The sequence below is a fragment of the Ornithorhynchus anatinus genome, chromosome X1 (genome assembly GCF_004115215.2).
Source record: "Ornithorhynchus anatinus isolate Pmale09 chromosome X1, mOrnAna1.pri.v4, whole genome shotgun sequence".
NCBI lineage: Eukaryota > Metazoa > Chordata > Mammalia > Monotremata > Ornithorhynchidae > Ornithorhynchus > Ornithorhynchus anatinus.
In genome coordinates, this window is record NC_041749.1 from 85,699,019 (window position 1) to 85,718,481 (window position 19,463).

The 19,463-nt window shown below is 46.0% G+C and overlaps 1 protein-coding gene across 1 annotated transcript in view; it reads left to right on the forward strand.

Annotated features, from left to right (window-relative positions):
• IRAK2 (interleukin 1 receptor associated kinase 2) overlaps positions 1 to 18,597 on the forward strand; it is a 40,351-nt gene extending 21,754 nt beyond the window's left edge. Inside the window, exons 3-13 of the mRNA XM_029049812.2 lie at positions 2,299 to 2,448; positions 2,899 to 3,005; positions 4,645 to 4,839; positions 5,092 to 5,156; positions 5,603 to 5,717; positions 12,102 to 12,211; positions 13,119 to 13,314; positions 14,819 to 14,881; positions 15,878 to 16,057; positions 16,949 to 17,189; positions 18,476 to 18,597. Of these exons, the coding sequence (XP_028905645.1) occupies positions 2,299 to 2,448; positions 2,899 to 3,005; positions 4,645 to 4,839; positions 5,092 to 5,156; positions 5,603 to 5,717; positions 12,102 to 12,211; positions 13,119 to 13,314; positions 14,819 to 14,881; positions 15,878 to 16,057; positions 16,949 to 17,189; positions 18,476 to 18,591 (1,538 nt within the window). The 3' untranslated portion in view covers positions 18,592 to 18,597. The remainder of the gene's footprint in view (positions 1 to 2,298; positions 2,449 to 2,898; positions 3,006 to 4,644; positions 4,840 to 5,091; positions 5,157 to 5,602; positions 5,718 to 12,101; positions 12,212 to 13,118; positions 13,315 to 14,818; positions 14,882 to 15,877; positions 16,058 to 16,948; positions 17,190 to 18,475) is intronic.
• Positions 18,598 to 19,463: the final 866 nt, after the last annotated feature.

A 19,463-nucleotide genomic window follows, 5' to 3' on the forward strand; every position in this document is an offset into this window, starting at 1 on the left:
ACTTCAACTACTATCTCTAGGCAGGTGATTTCCAAATGTACATCTCCAGCCCTGATCTCTCTCCTCCTTTGCAGTCTCGGGTTTCCTCCTGCCTTCAGGCATCTCTACTTGGATCTTGGCTATCTCGCCTCCGACCTCTTGCCCGTGTTCTGCCTCTGGCCTGGAATGCTCCCTCTCTTCACATCTGACAGATGATCATGCTCCCCATCTTCAAAGTCATATTAAAAGTACATCTCCTCCAAGAGGCCTTCCCCTACTAAGCGCTCGTTTCCTCTTCTCCTACTCCGTTATGTGTCACCCTTTCATTTGGATTTGCACCTTTTATTCACCCACTCCCTCAACACCCCAACACTTATGTATATATACATAATTTATTTATATTAATAATTATGGTTTTTGTTAAGCCCTTCCTTCGTGCCAAGCACTGTTCTAAGCACTGGGATAGATACAAGGTAATCAGGTTGTCCCATGTGGAGCTCACAGTCTTAATCCCCATTTTCCAGATGCGGTAACTGAGGCACAAAGAAGTTAAGTGACTTGCCCAGAGTCATACAGCAGCAAGTGGCGGAGCCAGGATTAGAACCCACGTCCTCTGACTCCCAAACCTGTGGTGTTGCCACTAGGTCATTCTGCTTCTCTTTACTAATATCTGTCTCCCCCTCTAGAATGTAGGCTCCTCGTGGGCAGGGAATGTGCCTACCGATTTTGATATGTTATTGTACTCTCCCAAGTGTTTAGTACAGCGCTCTGCACACTTTAAGTGCTCAAGAAATATGATCGATCAGTTGATCTCACTAACACCTTAAATTGGATATGTCCAAAACAGAACTCCTCATCTTCCCACCCAAACCCTATCCTCCTCTTGACTTTCCCATCACTGTAGACAGCACCACTAAAGCCCTTAACCTTGCAGTTATCCTCAACTCCTCTCATATTCAATCGGTCACAAAATCCTGCCGGTTCAACCTTCTCAACGACATTAAAATCTGCCTTTTCCTCTCCATCCAAACTGCTACCCCAGTAATCCCAGCACCTATCCTATCCGGCCTTGATTACTGCATCAACTTCCTTGCCGATCTGCCTCCTGTCTCTCCCCACTCCAGTGCATACTTCACTCTGCTTCCCAGATCCTTTGTCTATGAAATCGTTCAGTCATGTTTCCCCACTCCTCCCGAACCTCCAGTGGTTGCCCATCCACCTCCGCATCAAACAGAAACTCCTCACCATTGGCTTTAAAGCTAAAGGGAATCACCTTGCCCCCTCCTTCCTCATCTCACTTTTCTCCTGCTACAACTCAGCTCACTCAGTTCCCTCCTCCAACGCCAACCTACTCATTGGACCTTGATCTCGTCTATCTTGCTGCCGACCTCTTGCCCACGTCCTGCCTCTGGCTGGAACGCCCTCCCTTTTCGTATCTGACAGATAATTACCCTCCCACCTTCAAAGATTTATTGAAGGCACATCTCCTCCAAGAGGTCTTCCCTGACTAAGCCCTTATTTCCTCTTTTTCCACTCCCTTCTGTTAGGCCAGGCTGTTAACAAATACCATTGACGATGATCACTCCTCACCCTTCTTCTGTTGTTAGATTCACATGTCGCGCCCAAGCAACTTCTGGTGGGACATGGGAGGGAACACACTGCACCCACACTTCTGAAATTCCAACCAGGCTGGGGTATGCGTGATCCAGTTTGGGGCATGCACTTGGCAGATGGGCATTGGAGAGACCCACTTGCTTTCTCAGAGTCGCCTCAAACCCCGCTGTTGGTTTGGGCTCCTCCCTGCAGCCTTGGGGCGGTGCCAGACCCAACCGCTCCCTAGTCTCCGGGGCCTTGAGCTCTCAACTCTCCCCTAGTGACTCCACGAGGGGCGACTGTGGGATATTGAACACAGGAAGGAAACAGATTAGTCTGGAGACCGGATTCCCATTCTCAGCTCCATTGTTCAAGATCCATGTTCCATGTTCCCCGTGTCTCTTTCTTTACTCAATCAGTGGTATTTAGTGAGCGTTTACTGTGTGCAGAGCGCTGTACTAAGTGCTTGGGAAAGTACAAGACAGTTGGTAGACAGAATCCCTGCCCACAAGTAGCTTACAATCTCATGGAGGCCCTTCTGTAGGCTTCTGGTTCCTTTGTAAAATAAGGGCCAGGCCATTTTGGGGTTTCTAAAATATTCTAGATGAAGGATGCTATCAGATTGTAAAAAACCATCTCATTTCAGATATGTAACTGTTACTGAGCGGTAATGGTTAAATGCCATTTGAATAACGAAGAACACCTTCTTTCCCCCTTTTTTTCCAGGGAGAGTAATTCCTGAAACTGCCAACGACCCTCAAACCTTCCCGAATTCCACCAAACCTGGGAGACAGTCTTTATCTCCTGCGAGAAATGGAGAGAAAAGCTTGGGAAATGAAATTGAGCCCTGCTCAAATCCTGCCTTCCCCAACTCAGGTATTTCCAACAAGGACCAATTAACCGAGTCCCAACCTAGGTCTTCTCTTTGTTCCGGAATGTAGATTTTCCAAAGCACTTTGTATGAAATAAATGTGATCAGTTCCCTCCAAGCATCCAAACGAAAACCAAGCGACTTCTTCCTCCTGCCGGGGCTCTGGTTCACTTCCTTGATCTGGCTACGGGGGATTGTGGTAAGAGCCCCGGCCAGTGAATGTCTAGAGGTGGAGAGTGGGGGAGGGGAGAGGTGGCAAGCGAGGCATTCGGCAGAAAGCCTGAGCTGCTAGGACGCTGGTTTTCTCTTGGAAGACTGAAAAGCCTGCAGCGACTAGTGAGTACATGGATAGAGGGGAAAGTTACCTTTCTCTCAAGCAGGCTCCCTAGGGGAAGGCTCTCTCTGCCTCACTCCACACTCCTGAACCGGTCCCATCCTCTCATTTCTGCTTTCAGAGTCAGTGCTAAATGGAGCCTCCGAGAACTATTGTCACCGGCTTCCCCCTGGAGAAGACCTCTTTCATTCACTTAGGACAAATCCTCCTCTTTCATCAGACCTCAAGGTAAATCCTCTCTGCTGGCCATTAAAATCCTACTTTGGGGAATCTTTCACAAGGCCTGTACTACCTCATCATGGCAATCCACCACTGGCCACAGATCAGGGAAAACAAGGCATGGGGAACTTGGATCTGGGGGATCATAATAATAATGTTGGTATTTGTTAAGCGCTTACTATGTGCAGAGCACTGTTCTAAGCGCTGGGGTAGATACAGGGTAATCAGGTTGTCCCACGTGAGGCTCACAGTTAATCCCCATTTTACAGATGAGGCAACTGAGGCACAGAGAAGTGAAGTGACTTGCCCACAGTCACACAGCTCACAAGTGGCAGAGCCGGGAGTCGAACTCATGACCTCTGACTCCGAAGCCCAGGCTCTTTCCACTGAGCCACGCTGCTTCCCGGTGGGATCAGTGGACCCCAGTTTTCAGCGAGAGTTGGGCTTTCATCTCAAATATATCCCCAAGTCTGACCCACAAGAATATAGGTGCAGCTTCACCTGAGGTGACCAGACATCCTCCACGGGGTGAGACAATCACGTTTTTGGGGAGTTCATCCTGCTACCCAAAAGGCTTGAAGTGGGACCTTTAGGGCTCTGCTCTCAGCTTGGGTGGTGGGAGGTTGCTGTTGCTCCCACAGAAAAGGAAGTGGAGGAGGAAGAGGTGTTGCTCCATTCTTCTTCCTCCCTGCTATTCTCGGCCTTCACCTGCTTCTGTCTCTCCTTCCGGGCAGTGGTGCTGGCTGAAGTAGTGACCAGTTGGCAGAGAGCCGGGTCAGTGGCATATTGAGTGGCCCCAGTCCTCTCCCTCTTTTTCTCCTTCCTTATCTTGTCTTCTCTCCCTGTCCTTGTCCCTCCTTTTGCTGTCTTCTCCCCCTCCTTTTTATGGTATTTATTAAGCGCTTACTATGTGCTGGGCACTGTACTATGTGCTGGAGGAGATACAAGATAATCAGGTGGGACACAGTCCATCTACTTTTATTCTGAACCATCAAGTCTGATCATAATAATGTGGTATTTGCTGCTTCTTACGCTGCTTCCTCTCTTTCCTTTTCTCCTTCTCTACCCCCCTCCCATCCCTCCACCCTCTATCCCACCCTGAACCTCAAAATGACCAGTCATTTTGGTGCCACACTAAACTTTACATCTTTTGACCCAAGTCATCAATCACTAATAGTTCCACCGTGGTGCTTCACCTGGAGACTTCTTTGCCATTGGTAGGTGATGATAATCAATTTGGCTAATGCTCGTTGTTGCCATAAATGAGTGAAGACCAGAATAAGCTGAGAAATAAAAATGAAGAATATTGCCCTGTATTGAGGAAGCCTTGTTGAGAAATCCCACTGACATCTGTAGGCAAGCTACTTCCTTCCTCTTGACTCAGTATCCTACTCTGTATAATGGGAATAATCATTGGGCCCTGATTTCTACCCAGGGCATTGGAGAGAAGAATATTATTGAGCTATCACGTGCTGAGTGTTTGGAGATGGTTGGGAAAAACATGAGGTTTTATGAGGTTTACAGTCCCTCTAGAATGTAAGCTCATTATGGGCAGGGAATGTCTGCTAATTCTATTGTACTCTCCCAAGCACTTAGTAAAGTGCTCACTAAATTGATTGATGATAAATTTTTCTCTTTGAAATGACAGAGTGGTGCTCTTTCCAGACCTCAGCAAGAAACCCTCCTGGACCTCAATAGTGTGAGTCTTTGTTGGAATGATGGACAAGTGTCAGAGGCTACCAACAACTTCAGTGAAGAGAATAAAATCTCTGAAGGAAATTTTGCTGACATTTACAAAGGTCAAAGAAACAATGCAGTGTATGTCTTCAAGAAGTTCAAAGAGGCAAGTAGTTGTCATGATTGACCGTTTCTAGCTGACTTTCCAACACCCAATAGGATAATCTCAATTAAGTGGCAAAGTCACAACACTATCAATCTGGGCAAATGGTAGTATTTCCTGAGGAAATATTTTATGTGAATGCATTTTTTTTCACTTATACAACATGGTGGTGAAGGAGGGTATGCTGGAATGAATTCAATTTGTGACAGATTGGATTTTAACCCATTTTTTGGTTTTCATTATCATTTACAACAGACAGAATGCACAAGTCAAAAAATGATACAGAGATTTTTCCACACAGAAGTACTAATTTGCTGTCGGTAAGCATCCAATTGCAATGGCTTCATTTTTTTAAAAAAGGTTATCACTGGCAATACTGAATCCATTGATATTTGTTTTATACTCTGTCAGTACATCTTCTCTGTAATTGAATATTTTTTCTGAACTGCCGATTTTCTCACCCGGTCTTAAAAAGGGTACATCATGCACTCTTACGTAGCATTCCGCACTGATTTAAAATATCCTCGTTCGATGCTTTTAATAAAACGATGTTAAAGTAAGGTACCATCATCTTATTTTCCCTGTATCCCCCTAAGGTGGTGGTATCTCCATTTTACAGATGAGGTAACTGAAATCCTGAGAGGTTCAGTCACTTTCCCACGGTCACACAGCAATCCTTAAAAGAACTGGACCTAGAATCTAGGCCTGGGGAATTTTATCCATCAGAGTCCATTTTTCCCATCTCATGCCTGACATTCACTTTCAGGTGCTGTCATCCTAACATCTTGCAGCTGCTAGGCTTCTGCATAGGAAACAGGTTTCACAGTCTGATACATCCTTATATGCTCAATGGCTCACTAGAAGAAAGACTCCAATGTCAAGTAAGGAGCTTTGGATATTACTTTGGCTTTTGAAATCTGGAGTCAAAGGAAAATGTATGTGGGTTGTCAGCCTTTTCCTCAAATGTTACCTGAGTTCTCTTTTGACTCTTGTGTAAGCGTGACAGGCCCAGAGAGGCTCTTGGGAGGAGAGGTAGTTATCCATTATAGAGTTGGCCTTCGGTTTGAAGATGACACTGCAGACGGTGAGATTGCCTCCCTGAGTGTGAATGTCACTATGAGATCTCTTGCACACTGAGAATCTCTTGCACGTGGTGCTCAAGAAAAAGCAGTAGTGCACCTTTTCTGGCCCCTTGACCTTTGGGTTGAGCATTTATCAGACACCAGTAGTTAAGAGGAGAAAGCTATATCCTACCACCGACAGGACATGCCCTCGAGCTATTTCAGCAGTAGCGGTGAGGGTTTGCTCCGAGCCATCCCCACTCTCTCTTTCTCCCGATCCCTCCATGCCCAGTGGCATCCTGTGCGAGGCAGCAGGGAGGGAGAACAGGTGCAGCCTGGGGTCCCAGAAGAGACTGTCCTGGGACCACAACAACAGCAGCAGCAGCAGGCATCACTGTGGCCTCACCCATTTTGGAAGTCATCCTTGGGTGTGAAACTCAAGAGTGGCTCTGTAAGCGCTGGGGGAGTCTTCTCCTTTTTCTCGCAAAAGCAAAAAAGTTAAAAAACAAGAACAAAAGAAGCAACAACAAAAAATATAAAGCGGTCCTCCACTCAAATAGGTGGATCAGCACCGGAGAATGGAGGCAGCATATCGCAGGCATGGACGATGGTTCAGAGGGCAGAGCAGCATCATCCGACAGTCAGTCAGTCACTTTTGTCTCTGGGCAGATTTGGAAGGTCTGTTCCCAGCCACGATCTGACTGTCAGCCTCCCCTCTCCCCCCCAGCCCTTCGTTCAATGAGGAAAAGCCTCTCCAGGACAATGAGGGGTATCTAGCACCTGGCTCCATGAGCCATCTTTCATCAGGCTGGGCGATCCCGCCCAGGACTGTGAGAGCGACCCCACATCTGTCCAGGCCATCAGTGACAAGTGACACCATCCTTTCTGAGACATGACTTGTCCTGGTCCCCCAGCTCCCCTATCAAATGCTATGGAAGTTGCATTTGTATGGAGCAAGGAGGTGGATAGAAAACTCAAACAATCAATGGTATTTATTGAGTGCTTACTGTGTGCAGAGCACGTTTGGGAGAGTGCAGGCCAACAGAGTTGGTAGAAGTGAAAAAACAGCCTAAAAAAGATGAAATCCCCAACTGCACCATGCCGGCCAGGAAGCCAAGAGCAGAAGAGTCCCAGAAGTTCCCTTTCCTGGGTCAGGCCAGTGGAATGAAACATAAAAAAAGAGAAATGGCTTATCTTGCCCTGGCCCTTCTGTTGCTTGAATCCTGTCTGTACACTTCGCTTGAGTGAGATTCTCACTTCTGATGTGCGGATTATTGGCAATTATGGGAGGGGTTCCATAATGGAAATGCCGCTTGCAGATAGTGAAAGCATGGGAAAGAGAAATGAAATTAAAATATGTGGAGTCCCTTCTTCCTCATCAGTATCATCATCAACTTCATGCTCTTCTCCATGCTAGCTGGGAGGCACAGGACGGGGAAACCACACTTCCCTAGCGCTTCCCCCACCACACCCCCTCCTTCCCCCCAACCTTTGCTGGACTAAGCCAGGGGAAGGACACAGAGGTTGAAGAAAAAAAAAAAAGAGAAAGACATGGCTAGCCTCACTTACTACCCTTCAGCCCCTTGACTTTGGGCTCTCCATGAACCAAAGTGTAGGACGTGACGTTTCAGATTTAGCCTTTCTTGTCCGGGCAAGCCAGGGATCAGTCAGAGTGGCTGTCTGCACTTCACTTCAAATATTCAAACCCTTGGGCCCTGCTGTCTACATCATCTAGAGTTCATTTTCTATAATAGGCTTCTGGTCTCTCTTGGAAAGCAGTTTGCACAGTAACTCCCAGGATTCACATGTTCTTTTTGGATTGCGTTGGAATGAGCTGAGGTGCAGTCCATCCCCAGATTGTGAATTTTCAGCATGCTCTAGGCCAGACCTGTCAAGCCAATCCGTAAATGGGCCACTTGTGAGGTTACACATTTGCAAGTGAACCAATCTTTTAAAGCACTAGCCAGTTACGGGTAAATGATTTGTAAAATTATTTACATTATCATAAAAAGAACAAAGAGAAATTAAATCAGTGACTACAACTATCTTTATTCATTGCTTGCTTGCAGATGCAGTGTTAACCGATTTTCTTTATTGGGTGCGGAGCACAGTAGTAAGTGCTTGGGAGTTGGAAGAGTATAATGGAATGAATAGACGTGATCCCTGCCCTCCATGAACTTAAAATCTGGGGCGGGAGAACAGACATCAAAGAAAATTATAGTTAGAAGGAAGTAATTAAGTATGTAAAATATGTACATAAATGTTATGAGGGGTTGTGATGAGGTGGCGTAAAAGGGCTGATGAGGTAAGGTAAGGAGTTGAGAAATTAATCGGGGAAGGCCACCTTCAGGGTTTTAGGATAGGGAGAATAATAATAAAAATAATAATTGCGGTATTAAGCGCTTACTATGTGTTATGCACTGTACCACTGAGGTGGATACAAGCAAATCGGGTTGGACACAGTCCCCGTCCCACATGGGGCTCACTGTCTTAGTCCCCATTTTATGGATGAGGTAACCGAGGCACAGGGAAGTGAAGTGACTTGCCCAAGGTCAAACAGCAGAGAAGTGGTGGAGCTGGGTTTAGATCCCAAGTCCTTTCTGACTCCCAGGGCCAGCTGTATCCACTAAGCCACACTGCTTCTCTGTGGCCTGGAGAACTGTGGCCTGTCAGATATGAAGGGGGAGGGAGTTCCAGGCAGGAAGAAGAACATAAACAAGAAGTCGGTAATGTGAGAGAGGAGAACAAAGCACCAGTGAGTAGATTAGTTTGGGAGGAATGAAGAGAGCAAGTTGGGGTATAATGGGAGATGAGAGTGGATAAGGAAGAAGGGAAAAAGCTGATGGAGTGCCTTGAAGCCAGTGGCCAGGAATGGGCAGCCATTGGAGATTTTTATTGAAGTGGAGAGACGTGTACAGAATTATTATATATATATATATATATATATATATTTTAAAGATCTGGGCAGCAGAGTAAAGCATTGAATTGGAAGGGGAGAGGCTGGAGGCAGGGAGACCAGTGAGAAAGCTGATGTACTAATCAAGCCAGGCTATGAGAAGTGCCAGGACCAGTGTGGGGACTGTTTGGATGGAGAGGAAGGAACAGATCCAGGAATTGTGGAGAGAAAACCAACAAGATTTGGCAATCAGTCAATCAGTTGTATTTATTGAGCACTTACTGTGTGCAGAGCACTGTACTAAGTGCTTGGGAAAGTACAGTATAACAGAGTTGGTAGGCACATTCCTTGTCCACAATGAGCTTACAGCCTAGAGGGGGAGACAGACATTAATAGAAATAAAGATGTTACAGATGTGTACATAAATGACATGGGGCTGAGGGAGGGGTGAAAAAAGGGTGCAAATTCAAGTGGGAGAAGTGGAAATGAGAACTTAGTTGGGGAAGGAAGGCCTCTTGGAGGAGGATGTGTTTTTAATAAGGTTTTGAAGGTGGGGAGAGTGATCTCCTGTCAGATATGAAGATGTACCAAGCCAGAGGCAGGATGTGGTGAGGGGTAAGCAGTGAGATAGATGAGGTCGAGGTACAGGGAGTAGGTTGGCATAAGGGGAGTAAAGTGTGTGGACTGGGTTGTAATAGAGCAGCGAGGTAAGGCAGGAGGGGACAAGGTGTTTGAGTGCTTTAAAGCCAATGGAAAGGAATTACTGTTTGATGTGAAGGTGGATGGGCAACCACTGGAGGCTCCTGAGTGGGGAAACATGGACTGAGCATTTTGTAGAAAAATGATCTGGGCAGCAGAGCGAAGTATGAACTGGAATGGGGAGAGACAGGCAGGGAGGTCAGCAAGGAGACTGATGCTTGGATAAATGCTTGGATTAACGGGATAGTAGTTTGGATAGAGAGGAAAAGGTGGATTTTAGTCATGTTGTAAAGGTTGAACTGACAGGATTTGGTGACAGATTGAATATGTGGGTTAAATGAGAGATGAGTTATGGATAATGCCAAAGGTGTGGGCATGTGAGACTCGGAGGTTGTGAGACTAGGAGGTTGGTGGTTCTGTCTATAATGATGGGAAAGTCATGAGGCGGACAGGGTTTGGGTGGGAATATAAGGAGTTCTCCTTTGGACATGTTAAGTTTGAGTGTCAGCAGGACATCCAAGTACAGAGTACCTGAAAGCAGGAGGAAATATGAGACTGCGGATCAATTAATCAATGGTATTGAGTGCTAACAATGTGCAGAGCACTGTACTAGGCACTTGGGAGAATATGACAGAATTAGCACGTACGTTTCCTGCCCATAACGAGCTTGCAGTCTCAAGGGGCAGTGGGATAGAAGTGCAGAGAAGTGCCAAGGAGATCAGGGTAGATTTGGGAATCATCTGCATAGAGGTGGTAGTTGAAATCATGGGAGCGAATGAGGTTTAGAAAGGAGTGGGTGCAGAGGTTGAATAGAGCCCCCCACAGTTAGGGGGTGGGAGGCAGAGGAGGAGCCCGCAAAAGAGACCAAGAATGTGTGGCCAGGGAGATAGGAGGAGAACTAGGAGAGGGACAGTTCTATTGAAGCCAAGGTTGGTTGATGTTTCCAGGAGAAGGGGGTGGTTGACAGTGTTGAAGGCAGCTGAGAGGTCGAGAAGGGCTAGGATGGAATAGAGGCCATTGGATTTGGCAAGAAGGAGGTCATTGCGACCTTTGCGAGGGTGATTTCTGTGGAGTGAGGGGGACTGAAGCCAGACTGGGGGGAGTCAAGGAGAGAATTGGAGGAGAGGAACCTGAGACAGTGGGTCTAGACAACTTGCTCAAGGAGTTTGGAGAAGTAACTGGAGGGAACCAAGGGGTCAAGGGAGGGTTTTTTTTAGGATAGGGGAGACATGACTGTGTTTGAAAGCAGTGGGGAAGAAGCCACTGGAGAGTGAGCAATTGAAGATGTCAGGGTGGGAAGAAGGGAAAGGGCAAGGATTATGAGAAGGTGCAAAGGGATAGGGTTGGAGGCGCAGGTGGAGGGGGTGGATTTTGAGAGGAGGTGGGAGATCTCGTCTTGAGATAATGCATTGGAATATGTGAGAGTTGAAGAAGGGGCAGGAGGAGGGAGGGACTGGAGAGCAAGAGGGGAGATTTTAGGGAGATCACGCCTGATGGTTTCAAATTTTCTCGAGGAAGTACATGGCCAGGTCATTGGGGGAAGAGATGGGAGAGATGGGGTGACAGAGGGTTTGAGGAAGGAGTTAAACATCTTAAACATCTGAAACAACTGGCAAGGGTAGTGGGCGTGAGAGTCAGTAAGGATGGAGAAATAATGTTGCTGGGCAGAGGAGAGGGCAGACTTAAAGCAGGCTAAGTTGAACGTGTCTGCTAATTCTGTTGTACTCTCCCAAGTGCTTAGTACAGTGCTCTGCACATAGTAAATGTGCAATAAATGCCATTGATTGATTGATTAAGGTGGACAACTTAAGGCGAACTTAAGCTGGATTTCCTCCAGCAGCACTCTGCAGTTGGCACACAGGAGCAAAGGAAGGAGACTGGAGAGGTGATCAAGGGCTGTGGGTTAGTGGTACGAGATTGGCGAAGGGATAGGGGAGCAAGTGATTTAAGTTCAGTAGAGAGGGTGGTGTTGAAGGCTTCAGTTTGGTCATCAAGAGAAAGTAGTGTGGGTGTGGAAACGAAGTGGGACATGATGACTTGAAAAAATTGGATGTGATCAAAAGACTAGTAGTCTCTGTGGGGGAACAGAACAGATTTACAGTGAGAAGGTGTGCGGGAGAGAAGGTAGGAGAGGATGTTGTGGTAGGATAGAGGAATTTCAGAGTTGGTGAGGGTAGAGATTGTATGGTGACTAGAGATGATGCGATGGAGCGTGTGTCCAAGTTGGTGAACTGGTGAAACTCCAGACAGTAATTCTAGGCAGCAGCAGCAACACCTGTTACACTGTAGTCCCCAGTAAAGCTGCCAGCAGAGAGAGGGGATGGACAGTTTTGCCTTCTCTTACTTCTCAGCTGCTGGCTTTTCATCCTGTGTGGACCCTACAGAACCTAACAATGAACTATACACACTAAGTTGAGAGAAGGGAACTTCACAGTTGCAAATTTAAAAATCTGTGTTTGTGGGGTAGACGTTTGAGGTCGTTGACTTGCCCTGATGTGCAAAAGAGCATCTTATTCATCAGTTATATAGGAGGGGGAGATCAGTTGAGAAATCTCACAGAACAAATAAAGGTTGAAGGGCCAGAGTGATTCTTTTCTCTCACCTTTTAGGGTGGCACTAACCCATTGACTTGGGAGCAGCGAATCGGCATCTGTCTGGGCCTGCTCCGAGCTATAGAGTATCTACACGGGCTCAAGATTATTCACGGGAATGTCAAGAGGTGAGACCTGGTCAGAAACCTAGCCTGCGATTCAAACTTCTGGGTGTGATCATTCTCTCTCTCTCTCTCTCTTCCTCTCTCCCTACCTCGGACTCTGGCTTGCTCTCCTTTGGAATGGTTAGAAATCATCACATCTGGTTTATATCGCTTCCAGATTGATTTTTGCTCTTTGAGCTTCTGCCCTACTGCCCAGAATTATCTGTTCTCTCCCTCCTCAAATCTGACAGCCACTCTCCCTCGCTTCAAAGCCTTATTGAAGGCACATTTGCTCCAAGAGGCCTTCCCAGACTGTCCCACTTTTTTTCATCTCCCACTCCCTTCTGTGTTGCCTGACTTGCTCCCTTTGCTCTTCCCCGCTCCCAGCCCCACAGCACTTACGTACATATCTGTGATTTCATTTATTTGTATTCATGTCCATCTCTCTCTCCCCTCGCTGCTCCCCGCCCCAGCTTCCCCCCACCCCTCCCCACCCGGCTAGACTGTAAGCTCGCTGTGGGCAGGGAATGGCACTGTTTAGTGTTGTATTGTACTCTCCCAAGTGCTTAGTACAGTGCTCTGCACACAGTAAGCACTCAATAAATCCGATTGAATAAATGAATGAATTCCTCTGGAGAGACACATCTCCCCCCTTTGAAATATTTCAAACTCCCACCACCCTGGTCCACATTTGGGACATTCTTACCAACTGTAGTTCTTCACTGAGGATTTAAGGAACTAAGCTGCCTTCAGTGACCCAGCTTCCCCTTCAACTTCTGGATCCTGATCTCTCTCTCTTCTGTTTTAGGCCCAAGGGAGGGGTTTTGGGCTCAGCCTTTTGTGGACTACCCCCTCACTGTCCTGAATCCTTGTCTGTCATGCCGCCAGGCCTGAAATGACTGGGGTTTGTTCTTGGTCTTATCATCCACAGCTCCAACGTTTTATTGGATGGAAACTTTACCCCCAAGCTAGGACACGCAGGGGCTCGGCTATGTACTATTGATAAAAAATCCGAATACATGTCAATGAAAACTCAGATCTTTCAGGTCACAATGGCTTATCTGCCAGAAGATTTCATTAGAGTTGGGCAGCTCACCGAGAGAGTTGACATCTTTAGCTGTGGAATAGTAAGTTTTCCCTTCTCTGATTATACATTCTACTGTCCAGTTTCTGTTTTCTCTGCTTGCTTGCCAAGTATAAAATATAACTGAGCCCCACTGCCATTTTCTATCAGAGGCAAGACTTTCTAAGCAGCTGAGCTTTCAGATTGTAACATGCTTGAAATTCAGAGAGCTGCTTGATGTATTTGTCAACTCTGTGTATTAGTTTTCAAGGAAATTTAGGTCATGCATCAATCTATTTAACCACACTTTTGCACAGAGGAAGTTAATATCAGTAGCAGCAGTTTCAACTGGAAAAGACAATGCTATGTACCAGAAGCAGATGTTGCTTTGTTTAAAAAAAAAAAAAAGAAAAAAAGAAACCAAATGTCCTTAACCCTCTTGCCAGTTTAGGCTAATTTTTTGGCCTAATTTAATTCCCCTGGTTTCCCCCTCCACCAAAAATCCCCCCCCAAAAACAAACTGTGGCAGCTCTCAAGGGGAAAAACAGATAATATATGTCATCAGTTCTATGTAGATTCCTATCTGCCCTAACCACTCTACCCCAGTTGTTTCTCAAAAATCACCATGACATAATGAGACCCAAATGAGGAAGAATCATTCCCCTGCCCCTTCCCCTTATGACCTGCTATACCCTGGTATACTCTTTTCCCTGGTATACCCATTGCCCACACCTCTTCTGGATGTTTTGGCTTCAACGGAGGACATATCTCCTATATGGCTGCTCTAGCTCACTCCTTAAATCACAGTGGAAGTGGGCCAAGCCAGGTTTCCTATTTGGAGGCATGAAAAAGCACCCCGACTTTATCCTAAGGTGCTTTCTCCTCCATGCCATGATCTCATCCCGGGCAATTATCCAATTGACAAAGGATTTGGAGAAGACCAAAGCTAAAATAGGCATGGGAAAGGGGGCCTGACCACCTGGAGATGGGATGACACAGGGCAGCCCATTTCACAAGACTCTTTTTAAAGCATAGTCCAATAAATAAGATATTCTTGGAATGGGGTAAGTGGAATTTTAGCTGTCATCTATGTTTTAAAAAAAACAATACTATTGCTGCGGCTCATAAGCTTTACTCATAGTCATAGGTGGGGCTGAAGAGTCATACAGTGGTATAATTAAAGTAGTCTTTCCATAAAGAACCCTCTTTGTCTTGCTGTTGTAGTGATTAGCCTTGCCTGGTGCTATTTTCTTGAAGCTTGACACTGCTAGACGTCATCGTTTAAGGCTGTACTTCCCTGGATCTTTAAAATGTCTCTTTGCTTCTTTCTGCTTGTGGTCACCACACAGAAGCTTCATGGGTATCCTGCTCTCACCTATTCTCCTCGCTTGTCCCACCAAGCAAAGCTATGTTGCGATGCCTATTATTTCAGTGCCGGAAGACCGACTAAATTCCAGAACTGTCTCACTATTTGATATTAAGTATGGTTTGCACGTCACCCTTATGGACTCCACCTTCGTTCATCAATTCATTCTAAATAAAATGCCCTAATGCAGTATTTTCTCCAGGTTTTAGCCGAGGCCCTGACTGGCATCCAAGCAGTGGATAAAGGAAAAACTCCAGTTTATCTGGTAAGAATATGCTGGAAGGAAGCGGAGGGCAGGAGTGTAGTTTGTGGTCATTAATCTAGCTTCCCCAAAGCCTTCTTACACAGACTGGTAGCAAAGATCTTTGTTACCCAATTTCTAGAATAGCCTTAGTATGGTCTTTTGACCCCAGTCCTGAGTAACAGTGTTCTGTAAAAATAAGCTTTTGAGTTGCCATTGGTGGCCCCAAAGTCAATCACTAACAAATATTTTGCTGTCAGGTTGCCCTGACCTTGTTACTTTTACCTGTCAAGGAAGCAGTGTGGCTCATTGGAAAGAGCACGGGCTTGGGAGTCAGAGGTCATGGGTTTGAATCCCTGCTCTGCCACTTGTCAGCTGTGTGACTGTGGGCAAGTCACTTAGCTTCTCTGTGCCTCAGTTACCTCATCTGTAAAACGGGGATGAAGACTGTGAGTCTCAACCTGATTACCCTGTATCTACCCCAATGCTTAGAACAGTGCTCTGCACGTAGTAAGTGCTTAACAAATACCAACATCATTATTATTATTATTATTTTGAACTGTGGAAAACCCCCTTCTTCTGAGAGGCATATTTTGCTCAGTGGAAGTTTGCTTGGGAGGATCTCAGGTGTCCAAGGAGAAGAGAGTAAATGTGTAAGAGGGTGCCAGTTGATGGAGAGCCTTGAAGACAATAATTTTGTCTCATCTGAGTAAGAGGAAGCCAGCCTCTCATTGGTTGGCCTCAATATTCCTTTTTCTTCAAATTCATTCAATCTCCACCCCCGCCCAAACAAACACCTGCCACCTCCCAGCAATGAGAACTATTAACAACTCCATCACCCTCCAGCTTGCATCTGAAACCCTGGGCTTCTGAAAGTCTTGGCCCATGTGGAATAAAGAAGCCTGTTAGAAAGAATCGGGTTCTGATTAGGAGCTGAAGGGTGCCTCTTCCGTTCTAGATGGTTTTGTTCATTTCTAGGTGTCTCTGTTCCGCTCTAACACAAGCCTCCCTCCCCCGCAGAAAGATTTGCTTCTCGGTGAAATTCAAAAAGCCCACAAGAACACAGAAAAGCTGGTGGCAAAGGAAATCTGTAATAAATACCTTGAGAAGAAAGTGGGGCTGCTTCCAGAGGACAGTGCTATAGACTTTGCCACGGCCATCTGCCTTTGTCTACAGAAAAAAAGTCCTGCCTTGTCCAAGGTGAGCCCAACTTAGGCTGTTAGCGTCTCTCCCTCACCAGATCACCGATCTGGTTTTTCAGAGCTTAGACAAGTTGGATTGAGTCTGATATCTGTCACACTTGTAAATTTGTGTAAGCAGAAGTAGTGTAAGCCTTGTGTTCCGCTCTGTTAATTTGCTACTAGAATTCTCATCAGAAACCAATGAACCAACTATTTACTAAGCCCTAGCCTTGTACCCCAAACCTCTAAAACCGCAGCAGGCGGACAGGACCGTAAATGATGTCCTTCATAATTTTTAAGTAGCTGTTCCCATGGTGTTGACTCAGTGTGCTGAAATGACTAAACTGATGTGAGGTGGGGTGGGAGAATATAAACCCACCTTGTACCATGGCCTAGTGGAAATAGCATACGCCTGGCAGTCAGAGGACCTAGTTTCTATTCCTTGTTCTGCCATTTGCCTGCTTTGTGCCCTTGGGCAAGTCACTTAACTTCTCCGTGCCTCAGTTTCCACATTGGTAAAATGGGGATTCAGTATCTGTTCTCCTCAAACTTAGACTGTGGGCCCGATGAGAGACAGGAACTGTGCCTGACCTGATTATCTTGTGTCTATCCCAGTGCTTAGTTTAGTGCTTGGCACATAGTAAGCGCTTAACAAATATTATTATTATTATTACTTCCCACTAGCCTCCTTTTCAACACATCAAATAGCCCCACCCCCACAATAAATCCTTGCTCCATGCCCAAGGGGACATTATGGCTGAAAAAAGATCCAAGTCAGGGGAGTTTGTAAAAATGATTCCATGATGCCTGATTTCTTTGCATCTACCGAGGGGGCAGCAGGAGGGGGAATTGGGTTTTCGGGGAGGGGGTTTGTAAACTGACTGGAAAACATCCTGATCATCACCAACAGGTGTGCCTAACCCTGGAAGCTGCGGAACGTCGGACCAGGGGTCAGGGCGGACCCAACAAGAGCGAGCATTCCACGCTTGAGGGATCTCTGGTTAACCTGCCAGAGGAAACAGATGACGTAGATAACCTAAGCACGGAGGAGTCCTCATCTGATGGCTACAACAGGGGCAGCTTCCAAGCAGGTGCCGCATCCTTGTCATCCAAAGGAGATGCATGTCCCGGGCCTTCACATCTTCAAAATGGTAAATCGCTAGGTCTCTGTTCCACCTGTACCATTCAGGCCTACACCTTGTCTTTGGTCTTCCCTTCATGCCCTTCCCTCCTTTCAGGACAGCCCCCAAGACACCTGTTAGTTCTATCAGACACCCTCCCTCGTGGTGATGTTGCAAACTTCTTTCAGAAAGATAAAAGAACAGTGTTTCCAGCTCTTGATCTCTGTTTTCCTACCTACTGTACCCTGGTACCCAGTGGGAAACGTCCAGGTGTATCTCAAAAATTTTCCCCCACCACCGGAGATACCAAGTTTTCATTTTGAGCATGGGGGTGGGGATTTTAGAGGGGATGAGGACCGAGAGCAGACGGACTTCAAAGAGCTCATAGGTCAGGAAGCCTCCATTTTGGATCTTTTCAGCCCTTTAGGAAACTCCCAGGTCTTGTCAGAGATCTGGGATAATCAAGTCTGGGAATCCACCTCTAAGATCTGTGGAGGCCTCCACTTCCATTGCTCCTATGGAGTGGGCACCACCATCTTTTAATTCTCCTGCTGTAGCGTACCCATGTATTTGTGGTAAGATCAAAGTTGATGGTGCACTCAATCGGACAGACTGAACTGGAGTTTTGCCAGCACAGTCTGGGATAGCGTGGCCACCAATGATGCTTAAGAATACTGGGTACCCCTTTGTCAACCTCCACCCCCCACCCCGTGTCGGTCAGGGGCAGACCAGCCGACGAATGGCCACCCTAGTCTGGGAGCAGGCTTCCCTCTGACTTCTGCACGTAAGGGGAGGGGACAGAGAGGAAGTGATGTGCTTGCCTGTTTTAGGTGTGTTCTCCCCACCCCCTCCACAACTTCAGCACAAGAACCTGACTTCTGTTTCAACTGTGACACTCCAATTGCTCTACTGTGCTGAAGGAAAATTCTGGTCATTAGTACAGTTGGTGACCTGGAATATCCTTGGCATACCAGTGGGGAGTGGGATCCAAGTAAATAGTGGGACTATTCCCAACAGAAAAATAGTATCTGGAAAAATGCTCATGAGCATTAAATCTCCAATTCATTTGGCTAAGAAGCTTTTTCCTGAAAGGCAAAGAAGAAAGTGGCAGTTGGGTTCACATGTTTGGGGTGCTTTGCTAAAGTCAGAGTCTGGTATAGGGTCCATATTTGTCTTCTCCAGTGAATTAGTTAAGCCCTTACTATGTGCCAAGCACTGTACTAAGAACTGGGTATATACAAAATAATCAGGTCCATTCCTGGTTTGGACCAGTGTTGAAATTTTTTGACTTTTTCTTCCCCCTCTTCTATCATTAGCTTCAGGAACTTCCTGGGAAATTGAGATCAATGCTGCCAAAAAGAAGATGATGGAGGACATTTTGCTGTATAAAGAAGAAAAATTAAACAGCTCTGAGCTATTTGGGGCTTATTAACCAGGATTTTGAATTGCATCTCTCCTTTGTAATGACCTCCTCAGTGTAAAACAAATTAATTGGGAGGACAATATTCTACTAAAAGTCAGGGAGAAAAAAGAGAAAAATGCTCTAACAAGGTTTCCTTCTTGAGACATGTCAGTTCTCTGTGGTCATGGAGAATTTGGTTATACCTGAGAAGATAAGGTTGCTTTAGGCTGACCAGAACACATCTCTATTTCTTCAGACACAAAAATCTGCACAGTTCACGCTCTCTTCATTAAGCTAAATCAGAACTGTGAGCTTCTGAGCTGAGGCAGATTGCTTGAATTGGTACTAAGCAGGAGGCAGATGCTTCTGTGATCTTCTCGAATCGTAAGGAAACTGCCAACTCCCCGACAGGCATTTAACCTCCACTGACTGCTAACCTCATACTAGCCTTTATTTTACAACCTTCAAAATTGCTTAATCTTATAAAAAAACAAATGCCTAAATACCAGTAAAAGAATGCACTCTTCATTAATCAATCAATTAGTGGTATTTATTGAGTGCTTACTGTGTACAGAGCTAAATATCCTGGTTGCTACTTTAATTAAGATTCTTGCTTTTAGTAGTAGTAGTTACAGTATTTATTGAGCACCCACTAAATGATAATTGTGGTGTTTGTTAGGCACTTACTATGTGCCAAGCACTGTACTAAGTGCCGGGGTAGATTTGAAGAAGATGCCTCTGACTGTTTCTGTCCTTTCCTCTCCATCCAAACTCCTACCACGTTGATGCAAGCATTTCTCCCATCCCACTTTTACCACAGCATCAGCATCCTTGCTGATCTCCCTGCTTTCTGTCTCTCTCCAATCCAGTCCATACTTCACTCTACTGTTTGGATCATTTTT